We start from the raw sequence: 13047 nt of genomic DNA on the forward strand, positions 1-13047 counted from the left end.
GGATCTTTCTGTTGCTATTTTAATGGCTTTCATCAATTCCCAGAAGTACAAAAAGACTATTCTGTCAGTGACCTTGGGTGCACATGTCATTGATGGGGGGCTCTACTGGTGCTCAGAAGGGATCCACAAAGGACATAATGGAACTGATGTTCCTTTTTGTGGCCAAGCCAAAGAGGCTTCTGTGCTCTGATATCCTAACCCTTTGGGAAGTAGCTCAGATGGAGAGATGTGGTGGATCGAAGCTGGTGGTTATATATTACTTTTACTGTCTAAAGGGTGCAATTTCCAAAACAGGTATCTCAAGAAATGCAAGCTCCAATGTATTTTTCAAGCAGCATGATTACATCATTGAATTTTTTGACTATGCTACTGTCTTGAAGCCATCTCTCAACTTCACAGCCACTGTAAGTTGGCATGTTTAATAATGGTCTAAAGCAGTAAGTTCAGTTTAGTGAAACAGGATGGGAGAGAGTACTTTTAGTGGTTTTCAAAAAAATTTAAGCCCAAAGTAGATAAGTTACTTTTCCCCTTTAGATATATGAGGCACACAGCATTGTTTCCAAATGACCTCTATCTAATTTACTTTTAAAAAGTAGTTTCCAAAATATATTTTATTCCAAGTATTTTAATAAGTAATATATGTTAGATATTTAGAAATTAATGGAAGGGTTTAGATGCTAGTAAAAAAATTTCAATTTCAAAGTTTCAAATTTCAAGTTGATTTTTATGACTAATTTTAGTTCTAGCAAAGATGTAGCATTGAAGATGATCGTCTAGTCTGGGACTTCTCCAGTAGTCCAGTGGTTAAAACTCTGCCTTCCAATGTAGGGGGCGTGGGTTCAATTCCTAACTGGGGAACTAAGGTTCCCCGTGCTGCAGGCTGCCCTCAAAAGTTAAAAAATTATCAATTCAGTCTCACTTTTTTGAGAGAATATTGCATTAACATTTATTGGCCAAGTGAATTTTGACAGTCTGCAAGGCATGCTGCCGGGTGGGGCTTACTGACTTAGGAAGACCCCAGCCCCAGTCCTGGATTCACAGTATTTGTGATGGTGAGAAGAGAATACACACATGGCTGTAATTCAAGGCAGGATAAATGTGTCATGAACACATTTCTGTAGGGATTTAAAACTGGCAAACTTTTTCTGCAAAGGGCGAGATAGTAAATATTTTTAGCTTTGGGGGCCACGTGGTCAGTCCCAGCTGTGCGGCTCTGACATTGTAACATGAAAGCAGCCGGAGCCACTTGGTAACCAAGGGAGGGGGCCGTGTTCCAGTAAAACCTTACGTCAGAGAGACTGGATTTGGTCTTCCTGCCTGCTATAGTTTGCTAGGCCCTGGTGTAAAGAGAAAAGAGTCAGTTTTTGTTGAGCAGATCAAGACAAGTTTTAGAGTTTCCAGGTTGGTGACTGTGGAGATTTGGGGGAAAGAATGTGCTCAGAGAGGGTCCTTTCCTGGTTCCTTGGCCTGAACATCGATCCTTTTCATTTTGTTCAACATCCTTTTACAATAAACTGGTAATCTAGTGAGAAAAAAAAGTTTTAGCTCCTAATTTTAACAATCTTATAATTCAGACAGTTTGAAAGGATAGTTATAAAGAAATCTGCAGAAACTGTCACCCAGGAATCTGCACATGGTAACATCCAAATGATTAAAGGGACAAAGAGAGTTCAGGGAAGAAGAGCTGGCTGGGGGATGGGGTGGGGGGTCGTTGGAAGGGGAAGATTTAGGTTCTTGGTTGCAAGATCAGCAGCATTTTCAGTGTTTGAGTGTGTCAGTTGAGAGCGGGCAACAAGATGAGCTGAGATGCAAAGCAAGAGTTTTGGGTGGCAAGTCAGGGTGCAATCAGGTGTCAGTGACTGGACCCTGCGGGGGCTGCAGAGAGCTCATGTCTGGGAGCGATCAGAGAGGAAACAAGAGGTGAAGCTTGGGGATTGCAAAGGGTCCTCCATGTCCCATGTGCTCTAAGGGATCGCAGAGGGTCCTCCGTGTCCCACGTGCTCCGCGGGGATCGCAGAGGGTCCTCCGTGTCCCACGTGCTCCGCGGGGATCGCAGAGGGTCCTCCGTGTCCCACGTGCTCCGCGGGGATCGCAGAGGGTCCTCCGTGTCCCACGTGCTCCGCGGGGATTGCAGAGGGTCCTCCGTGTCCCATGTGTTCCGCGGGGATCGCAGAGGGTCCCTCCGTGTCCCACGTGCTCTACACAGTGAAGAGCTTGGAGCCTCATGAACATGGGAGGGATGTGGCAAAAGCTGGGTTCCAGGGTGACTGCTGGGGTCTGTGTGTGGGAGGAGGGCGGTAGCCCTGGCATGAAGCCATGAGGAGCCCCACAGTGGTGGATGTGGCTGGAGAGCTTGTAAAAGACGTTTAGGACTTGGTAGGCATCAGATTGGGAAGGTGGGGAGAGGGATGGGCAATGCACAGATGTTAAGTATGGTAGAACTGTGGTATTAGAACAAGAGGGAAAGGCAAGATGGTTTCCCAGTTTTAGATGTGTTAAATTTGAGACAATGGGGATGTACAGGTAGAAATTTCCTTGAGGGCTTGGAGGTAGGGAGTGTGAGTTCCAGAGCTAGGTCAGGATGGCAGCAGGAGTGCTGAGACCTTTGAGGGTAAATGATAATGAGGCTTTGACAAATTCCCACAATTCGAGAGAGGGAAGGGGAACCAAAACGGACACTGATATGATGTAGAAACAGAGGTGTGGAGTGAAGGAGGTTGTTGTGGAGCTGTGGAAGGCAAAAAAAGTGGAGTGGAGGCTGCCTGGAGAGACCTCTGAACCTGGACGTTAGGGGACTGCTGATGACCTTTTGAGAGTTCAGGTTCATGGGAACAGCACAGACGAAAACTGGATTCGATTAAACTTAAATCCTTTGCTTCTGTTGTTTACCTGATTTCACAGTGTTTTCTTTTGACAATTAGGTGAAGGTAACCCGTTCTGATGGTCATCAGCTGACTCCTGAAGAAAGAAGAAATAATGTAGTCTTAATGGTGACTCAGAGAAACTATACTGAGTACTGGAGCAGATGGGACACTCGAAATCAGGATGTAGGGGCTGTCCAGATCATAAATCACACTGTCCCCGCAAATGGAATCTTTAAGATCGAATTCCCAATCCTGGATGATTCCAGCGAGCTACAAGTCAAGGTGCTATGTGTTTCCCACCATATGTTCCTGCAACAACAGCATTAAAATTGCAATCTGGTGGCGGGCACTCAGCTGGTTGGGAGGTTAACGTGCACAGGAAGTAGACACAGTTTTATTTAAAAGAGCGGGAGAAGGGATTAAAATGTATTTAATGGCGGTGGCTGAGTTAGACTGAACGCTTCCTTGTAAATTCATTTTGAAGAGCACAGTAAAATAGTGACCGGAAGACATGACGGAGAAGCACCCCCAACTCCCAGTCTAGGTGCTTTTCAATCATTTGGAATTGTATTTTGGCAGGAGCTGAAAATGAAAGGGGAATATATTTTTTACATCCCCCTCCCTCTCTGGGTTACTCAGCCCTGCCACAGTGTGGCCCCTCTGAGTTTTCCTCTCCCCAGCGGTGGACTGAGTGAGCTGATTCTGTTTCTTGTTGATAGTTGAGCTCTGTGTTGTGGGGAGAAGGAAGGATTCCTTTTCCATTTTCTTCTCTCCTCTCACAGTATGAGAAATCTCCTCTCAAAGGTGTGAGAAGACACCTTTGTTTTGGAAATAAGTTAGGACTGTGTTTTTTCCTCTTAGATGATGATGAAGAAGACCATCTAACACATTTTACAGTCATCAGTTTCTTTACAATGTAAGCTATAAAATGATGATGATCCAATGTCTGGGGAGTATATTGTTTGCTGTATGAAAAAAAGTGAAAGTGAATTTGCCTTTCACTGATTGTCCAGCCAGGTCACATTCCTTATCCTGATGCTCCTGAAGATGAAAGTTTATGGCTCCCTTTTCTTTTGTTATAGGCCTCTTTTCTCGATAGTATAAGTAACATGGCAGTTCATGGTATGTTTAAGTCTCCTAGTAAAACCTACATCCAGCTGAAAGCAAAAGATGAAAATATAAAGGTAAGGCTTGCAATCATGTGTTAATATAATTGAACCGTCTTGACATTGATATGTATTTATTAATTAAATTTTTTTTCCTAGGTGGGATCACCATTTGAGTTGGTGGTTATTGGCAACAAGCAGTTGAAGGAGTTAAGTTACATGGTAATCTCTTTTAAAAAATAATTTTCTTTATTTTTAAATTAATTTTTGACTGTGCTGGGTCTTCGTTGCTGTGAGGGCTTTTCTCTAATTGCAGACAGCAGGGGCTTCTCTTGTTGTTTAGCACAGGCTCTAGGGTGCCCGGACTTCGGTAGTTGCAGCTTCTGAGCTCAGTAGTTTGCGGCTCCCAGATTCTAGAGCACAGGCTCAGTAGTTGTGGTTCACAGGCCTAGTTGCTCCACGGGATGCAGAATGTTCCCTGACCAGGGATCGAACCCGTGTTTCCTGCATTGGCAGGTAGATTCTTTATTACTGAGCTACCAGGGAAGCCCTGGTAATCTCTTACATGATCTAAATTTATGATCTATTGTAGAATCGTCTGAAATAGTGTCTATTTTATGTTTAAACTGAACTTACTGATTTTTAAAATTCAGCCTCACACTTAAAAAAAACATATTTTACATATTATACATGCACAGGATATAGTATTTATATACATTCTTACAGAGTTTTCTGTCTAAGTTGCATATAAATTTACTTTACAGAAGTTAACGTTTTTTTCCTTCTCCATAATGGATTATGTTATAATTACAATTATAGTATGTTGACTATAGCTCCCTGTGCTATACAGTAGGTCCTTGTTGTTTATTCATCTTATATATAGTAGTTTGCAACCCAGCCTCCCAACCCATTCCTCTTCTACCTTCCCTCCCCCTTGGAAACCTCAAGACTGTTCTCTATGTCTGTGAGCCTGTTTCTGTTTCTTTTTAAAATTTTTCTAAAAATTGTGTATTTATTTTTGGCTGTGCTGGGTCATTGTTGCTGTGCGTGGGCTTTCTGTAGTTCCAGTCAGTGGGGGCTGCTGTTCCTTGCAGTTCTTGGGCTTCTCATTATGGTTACTTCTCTTGTTGTAAGTATCAGCTCTGCGTGCGTGGGCTCGGTAGTTGCAGCTCGGACTTAGTTACTCCTTGGCATGTGGAACCTTCCCAGACCAGGGATCAAACCTGCATCCCTTGCATTGGAAGGCAGATTCTTAACTCTGGACCACCAGGGTAGTCCTTTGTGTCATATTTTGGATTCCACATAGAAGAGATATCATACGCTTTTTGTCTTTTTGACTTATCTCACTTATCATACTAGGTGCATCCATGTTGCTATAAATCAGCCACATTCCTTTTTAAGCTGCCCATTTATACTGAAATCAAACTATCTTTTTTCTTTCTTTACCTATATTTGTATTTCCAACTTAAGATGAATAATAAAACCACCTTGCATTATGTTTAAAATTTATATTTTTATGAGGTAAGCCACATATGTTCATTGTGTGTGTGTGTGTGTGTGTGTGTGTGTGTGTTAGTTGCTCAGTCATGTCTGACTCTTTGTGACCCCATGGACTGTACCCCAGCCAGGCTCCTCTGTCCATGGGATTCTCCAGGTAAGAACACTGGAGTGGGTAGCCATTCCCTCCTCCAGGGGATCTTCCCCACTCAGGGACTGAACCTGGGTCTCCTGCATTGCAGGCAGATTCTTTACTGTCTGCGCCACCAGGAAGCCCTGTGTTCATTATACAAAATTATAAAACGTAAGAAAGAAAAAAAGAAAATTGCTCCCCTAGCCTTGTCATTTTGCTAATCCATCTCTCTGAGTGCTGCTCTGCGTTCCTTAAACTTGGGAATAGATTCTTGTCTGTCAAGATGCTGTTGCCTCCGTGATGGTTACTGTATCTTCTCCTTTTCTAATGACCAGCGTATATGCCCTGTGTTAGACAGGAAAGTTTATTTTTGGGTGTGTGTATTCAGAAAGGATTTGACGTTGGCTTAAGTCGAGAATTTGTATGTATGCTTAAAATTATGAAAGCATAGCTGATATTGAGATTCTCATTATCTTTAGCACAAAATGAAACTCGTGTACTCTTCTTTTCAGGTCGTGTCCAGGGGACAGTTGGTGGCTGTAGGCAAGCAAAATTCAACAACCTTTTCCTTAACACCAGAAAATTCTTGGGCCCCAAAAGCCTGTATCATTGTGTATTATATTGAAGATGATGGGGAAATTATAAATGATGTTCTGAAAATTCCTGTTCAGCTCGTTTTTAAAAATAAGGTAAGATTTAAGGTAATGATGTTTAAAAAGAAAACTTCATATTCATAAAGTCTGCAAAATGTATTTCTTTAGAAAAGTATCATTAAAACAAATTGGTTAGAAATTCATATTTTTTCTAGAACTCTGAAAGTGAGAGCAGGTTCTAAAAAATGTTGCTGTGTAAGATGCTTTGAGGAAACTGTGTATAAATAGCATACTTCCAAGAAACTTCTTAGTATGAGCTGTAAGAAATTAGTTTTGGTTGTGTTTGCAAAGATAATTCTTCCATTTTTATATGATAATGTTTACCACATTTACTCCAAAAGAAATTATGTATTTGGAAATAAAATATGTTTAAACACAAGAAAATTAATGAATCTTTGCGGATATTCAGTAATGACTGTGGAATAAATGTGTGGGATGTAGAGAGGCAAGAGATGTAGTTTCAGAAATTGTCAGCACACAAGTGCAGTTTGGAGCTATGGAGTCACTGAGGTGCAGAGTAAAGGGTGAGAAGTGCAAGGTTTGCATATTATGTGTTCCCCTCTCACCTTATTTAAGATATGAGTGGAGAAGAGTAAACCTAACACAGTGGCTTAAGAGGCATGTGAAAAAAAAGATTGTTAAACAGGCAAGTTAAACAGGGAAGGAAGACTTTATTTAAGACTATTGCAGTAGGGGAGAGAGACGGTACTCAACTCCACTGAAACAGAAGGCAGGAAGGTTTTTAAATACTGGGGTGAGTTAATGAAAAAGTACTGGAGGACGTTGGGGGAGGGATTGGTCAATGTGAGCAGGCCATCTGTGAGTTTATAAGTTAGGCTCCTATTCACTCACAGAGACTGGGAGATCAATCAAGGCTCTTTCTTGATGATTAACACTTCAAAGTGAAAAAGCTGGCTTAAAACTCAGCATTCGGAAAACTAAGATCATGGCAACCAGTCCCATCACTTCATGGCAAATAGACCAAGTGACAATGGAAACAGTGACAGACTTGATTTTCTTCGGCTCCAAAATCACTGCAGATGGTGACTGCAGCCATGAGATTTAAAGATGCTTGTTCATTGGAAGAAAAGCTATGACAAACCTAGATAGCATATTAAAAAGCAGAGATATTTCTTTGCTAACAAAGGTCCACATAGCCAAAGTTATGGTTTTCCCAGTAGTCATGTATGGATGTGAGTGTTAGTTGCTCAGTCGTGTCCAACTCTTTGCGACCCCATGGACTGTAGCCCATCAGGATCCTCTGTCCATGGGATTCTCCAGGCAGGAATACTGGATTGGGTTCCATGTCCTCCAGGGGATCTTCCCGATCGAGTGATCAAACCCAGCTATCCTGCATTGCAGGTGGATTCTTTACTGTCTGAGCCACCTGGGAGGTTGGTATATGGTTCAATGGATGTGAGAGTTGGACCATAACAAATTCTGAGCACCAAAGAATTGATGCTTTTGAACTGTGGTGTTGGAGAAGACTCTTGAGAGTCCCTTGGACTGCAAGGAGATCAAACTAGCCAATCCTAAAGGAAATCAACCCTGAATATTCATTGGAAGGACTGGTGCTGAAGCTGAAGCTCCAGTACTTTGGCCACTTGATGCAAAGAGCTAACTTATTGGAAAAGATCCTGATGCTGGAAAAGATTGAAGGCAGGAGGAGAAGTGGACGACAGAGGATGAAATGGTTGGATGACATCACTGACTCAATGGGCGTGAGTTTGAGTAAACTCAGGGAGGTGGTGTAGGATAGGGAAGCCCGGCGTGCTGCAGTCCATGGGCTTGCAAAGGGTTGGACACGACTGAGTGACTGAATGAAGACACTTCAAAAGGATGGCTCCCAGATCTTTGAGAAAGACTTTTCTGCTGGTAAAACTAGCAGGAAGCTGGGAGAAGGTTTACATCTCAAAGGAGCAGAGAAAACATTTGCAATTGCAGATTTTCTAAGGAAAGGGAAATCAGGTAGTTAATGTCAGGTAGAAGCCTGTCTAACATTCAGGTAAGCTGAGGGATTCATTAAGGCCATCTTCATCAGGTGGTACAGCCACTGGGGCATGGGATTGTTGGAATAGAGCTGGGCAAGATGAACATTCCTAGGAGGAAGAGGCCTTCTGGCAAAGCCATTAGGTCCAGCCCTGGGTGAGAGGACTGATGCTCTTTAAGAAGCACCAGGAGGACTGCGCTTTGCTGAGGGTTGTTGACAGCCATCGAGGCACAGAGCAGTGGGCCTGACTGGTGTTTGGTCTGATGGCCTCCTCCTGGGGAAAGGCACCCCCGCCCAGCGCAGGCAGTTCTGTGTGCCCTCAGGGGTCTTACTTGCAGGCGCTCACTTCTGAGTCTAGGTGGCCAGCATGCAGGCACGTTCCTGTCCTCACCCATGGATACTGACCCTCCCCGGGTATGGCAGACACTGTCTTCTCTTCAGTACCAGCTAGCAGCTGTGGGGTGGGAGGCGGAGAAAGGGAAGAAGGGTAGAGAAGTGAAGGAAAACTTTGATATATACCCCAGTGAGAGGTTCCATGACTTGAGGATACTGTGGAAGTGAAGTTTGTTTTTACTTCTTTCCCTGGAAAAGACTTGTGGATGGTTTTGGAATGTCCCAGAGCCAACGCAAGTGTAGACTCTTTGTTAGATTTTGTCACTGATCTGCTATTGATAAGACATATGAAATGCTTTAAAAAAGTGTGTTATATCAATACTGTTTTTTTCACTTTCTTAGATACAGCTATTTTGGAGTAAAGCCAATGCTGAACCATCTGAGAAAGTCTCTCTCAGGATCTCTGTGACACAGCCAGACTCAATAGTTGGTATCGTAGCTGTCGACAAGAGTGTGAATCTAATGAATGTCTCAAATGATATTACAATGGAAAATGTGAGTTTAGGCATTTTTTCATTACAAAAATACGCATTGAAAGAGAAAAAAAGAGAAACTTTACTGTGTTACTTCAAGTTTTAAAGGAAATTTCATTTTTCAAGTATAAGTCAGTAATAGTAAAGCTTCTGAATGAAAGGGATCTGCATTCCAGTTGTCACGTTGGAAAGAGTCTATTGTGGTCAACTGTCTTTGCTGTCTTATGTGAAAATTGTCACCTAGAGTTTCTCCTCATTTTCAAACTATATTTTAACTGAACACACTTGAAAAAGTACTAGGAATTGGACTTGCACATTTATGAATGACACTGGGGAGAGCTTTAGGTAACTGTAAAATACTTTTTATTTTGGTGATGCATGATGGTTATAAATAATTACAGTCCTCACTGAATCAGGAATTTGCAGTGTGTTCAGGGAGTGAAATCATGTTAATCTTCAGAAAACGTACAAGGCAAGGAATATATGAACATCTAGTGTTACATAATCTAATCCCCTATTCATCAGTCGTTTAATTTTTATTTATAAGTCCTTTATATATCCTTGGCAGTGGAAATGTAGACTGTATGAACTATATCCATTTAGTGATTAACTATAGTGATTAACAACACTTCAGGAAGAAAGATATATGTGTATAGGCTAATTTGGACATATTGTTGTACAATCAGTCCATTTGAGAAAAATTATGTATTTTTCTTCAGCCTATCCAGCAAATTTTTCTCATTTTCTTTAAAAAAAAAAATCCTTTAAAACCCATTGGTCACTTTTTATCTCTTGATTTTACTTAAATTCATTTATTTAAAAAAATCGATAGCATTTTGCACTTGATTTAACTGATGATAGTATCTTTCGTTTTACAACTTGCTAAATATCTTGATAAATACGTTATTTCATTTTTTCTTCCATATGTATGTGTACACACAGAAATACACACACCTGTGCTCTCCCTGCGTCTCTGTCTCTAAATCTCACTGTACATTAAATTCTGTCATATATAAGATTGCTATCCCAGCTTTCTTTTGTTTCACACTTGAGTGGTATGTTTTTCCATCTTTTTATTTTCAACTTTCTGTAAATTTTTAAGTGTATCTTGTAGATAGTATATTGTATTTTGCTTTTTTTTAAAAAATCTAATCTGACAGTATCTTAATAAACTTATTTAACCCATTTACAAATTAGTCCTTGTTCTAATTAGGACTTATTTCTGCTTTTTTATTTTATAATTTAGACTACTTCCTTTTTGTTTCTTTTCATTCTTCTTTCCATGGTTTTGGAAGTTACACATTCTATTTTTGTTCCCATGATAGATGTCCTTATGGCATGAATTGTACTCATGTTTATTTATCCTTGTTGATTTTTTTTTTTGTATCTTTATCTGACAAATCAAGCATTTCGGTGTGCCCTCATATTCTTACACATCCTTTTTGTCTCTCCCTGTCCCCATCTCCTTCCCCAACCCTGGCCAGATCATGTTGCTGTTGTATAGAATTTTAGTTCTTTGTCATGGTGAATTGCCTCTTCAGTCTATGCTGTTCCTTAACTTTTTGATTCTGGAAATTATTTCTTCCTATAGTTCCTCTTCTTTCCATTTCTTATCCTTTTCAGAGATTGGCAGAGATTAGCATGTCTACTTTTTTCCTCCATATTTCTTAGCTTTTTGTTTTATGCTTTTTTTGTCTCTTTCATCTGTCTTCTCTGTATTTCTGTGGGTGAGTTCCTCAACTGACTCTATCAGTTGGTAGATATCCTACTTTTATGTCAGCTATTATATTGTTAATTATTATTTTCATTTGTTTTTTTCCTTGTTTTATATTGCTAATATTTTCCCTTATCTGTATTTACTATGTTTATTTTAAATTCTTGAGCTGACTTTGCAGTATTCACCTCACATGCTGTATGTTGTCTGATTGGATGTCTTTTATGGAAACTATACTTGTTGGATAGCTAGTTGAACTGATTTGGCAGCTGTTCTGTCTGTTGGGGAAGGCTGAATACCAGGCTCCAATCCGTTTAATTCTTGTCAGTTTAAAGAGAGGGGAAGGGTTGAGCTTCAGGGACTAGAGAACTACTTTTGATTCTCCCTATGTGCTGCCCCCTTCCACCCAGTGGTTCATTTTTAAGCTCCTAGGGAAAAGCAGCCCAGTAAGAGGTAATCTCCTGAGGTGATGACCCACCAGCTCGGAGGGGTGGGAGGAGGAGGGGAGGAAAAGTGAATGCTTGAAGGCCAGGGGTCTGTCTAAATGTTTCCTGGTTCTTTCACACCAGAAGGGCAGAGGTGCTGAGCTGGTATTGTCCTGGCCATTAATATCCTGGTATTATCAGCAGACTGCCTGCCCACTGCCTGCTGGTTTTGGCAGTGAATTGCCGGGATGATTGTCCTAAGGCTACCTCCTGAAGAGAAGCACAAGTAGAATTTAAAAGCCTCTTCCAGCCTGCTGCTGTGTATCAGCTTTCTGCCATCTGCTTCCTCCAACACCCCAACTGGAGATACCCTTCCCTCTTCTGAGGGTTTTCTTGTTCTACTCATATAAGTTTCTTGCTTGCATTTCGTATTTCTCAAGTGTTGGCTGTAGAGGAAGGAGTCAGGAGCCTATGATAATGGACCATTTTCCATTCTTTCATTTTTGTTAAATTTATGTATGCTGTCCAGAGACTTGTGAATGCCTTGGAATAATTTAAGTGTCCTACATCTTCCAGGACTAACCTGCAGATACCAGACTTCCATTGCTGCAGCTTTCTCACTGAACCAGTGAGGAAAAGAGGACTTCCGTATGCAAGAGATGCTTCTTCCTAGATAGTTCCATTGATTCACACCTGCATTGCACATATAGGTCTTGTGTGGTAGAGTTTGAGTTATGGAATGAAAAACTTTCCTCTCCATCCTGTCTGGCTCTGGCTTCATTGTCTATAGTTGGGCTAACTATATTGGCCAGCTTGTTGAGATATTATTGAATTTTCTGTTTTCTCATTCTGTTGCTTTCTTCTTGATGCCTATTCTAGCATCATGCTTCCTTACCATGGGTGTAGCAATGCTATTGTTAGTAAAGCAGAAGCAGTGGTTAGGGTGTTTAATGTTAAACTTGATATGTTTTTAAACTTAGAATTGTCCATAATTCTTTTCCCTGTCTTAATTTCCCAATCTTAATGCTAATGTAATTGAGGTAAATGTATCAAAGTAGTTACCAAAGGGTTATAATATCCTAACTTTTTTTTTACCATAGTAAAATATATATAACATGACATTTTCCATTTTAATCACTTTTAAAGGTATAGTTCAGTGGCATTAATTATTCATAATAATGTATAACCATCATCACTGTTTATTTCTGAAATTTTCATCATTCTAAATAGAGACTCTGTGACCATGAAGCAATAACTCTTCATTACCTCCTTCCCTTTGCAACACTGGTAACCTCTAATCAAATTTCTGATCTTATGAATTTACTTATTCTAGATATTTCACATGAGTGGAATCATGCAATATTTGTCCTTTTGTATCTGCTTTACTTCACTTAGCAAAATTTTTTAAAATTTATTTTTAGTTGAAGGATAATTGTTTTACAACAATTATTGTATGTTGGTTTCTGCTGTCCGACAGTGTGAATCAGCCATAAGTATACATGTGTTCCCTCCCTCTTGAACTTCCCTCCCATCGCATCCCCCAGTCCACCCCTCTAGGTCATCACAGAGCACTTGTTTAAGCTTCCTGTGTTATGTAGCAACTTCCCACTAGCTAGCTATTTTACACATGGTTATGTATATGTTTCAATGCTACTCTTTCAATTTATCCCACCCTCACCTTTCCCCGCTGTGTCCATAAATCTGTTTTCTGTGTCTGCATCTCTATTCCTGCTCTGCAAATGGGTTCATCAGTAGCATTTTTCTGGAGTTCATAAATACACATTAATTAATTTTTCTGT

General features: G+C 40.7%; 1 protein-coding gene across 1 annotated transcript in view; it reads left to right on the forward strand.

Annotated features, from left to right (window-relative positions):
- The window catches only part of CD109 (CD109 molecule), a 151218-nt gene that overhangs the window by 71948 nt on the left and 66223 nt on the right, over window positions 1–13047 (forward strand). Inside the window, exons 10-15 of the mRNA XM_043439714.1 lie at window positions 295–404; window positions 2922–3146; window positions 3947–4048; window positions 4130–4192; window positions 6113–6289; window positions 8979–9131. Coding sequence (XP_043295649.1) covers window positions 295–404; window positions 2922–3146; window positions 3947–4048; window positions 4130–4192; window positions 6113–6289; window positions 8979–9131 — 830 coding nt within the window. The remainder of the gene's footprint in view (window positions 1–294; window positions 405–2921; window positions 3147–3946; window positions 4049–4129; window positions 4193–6112; window positions 6290–8978; window positions 9132–13047) is intronic.

The sequence above is a fragment of the Cervus canadensis genome, chromosome 20 (genome assembly GCF_019320065.1).
Source record: "Cervus canadensis isolate Bull #8, Minnesota chromosome 20, ASM1932006v1, whole genome shotgun sequence".
Classification (NCBI taxonomy): domain Eukaryota; kingdom Metazoa; phylum Chordata; class Mammalia; order Artiodactyla; family Cervidae; genus Cervus; species Cervus canadensis.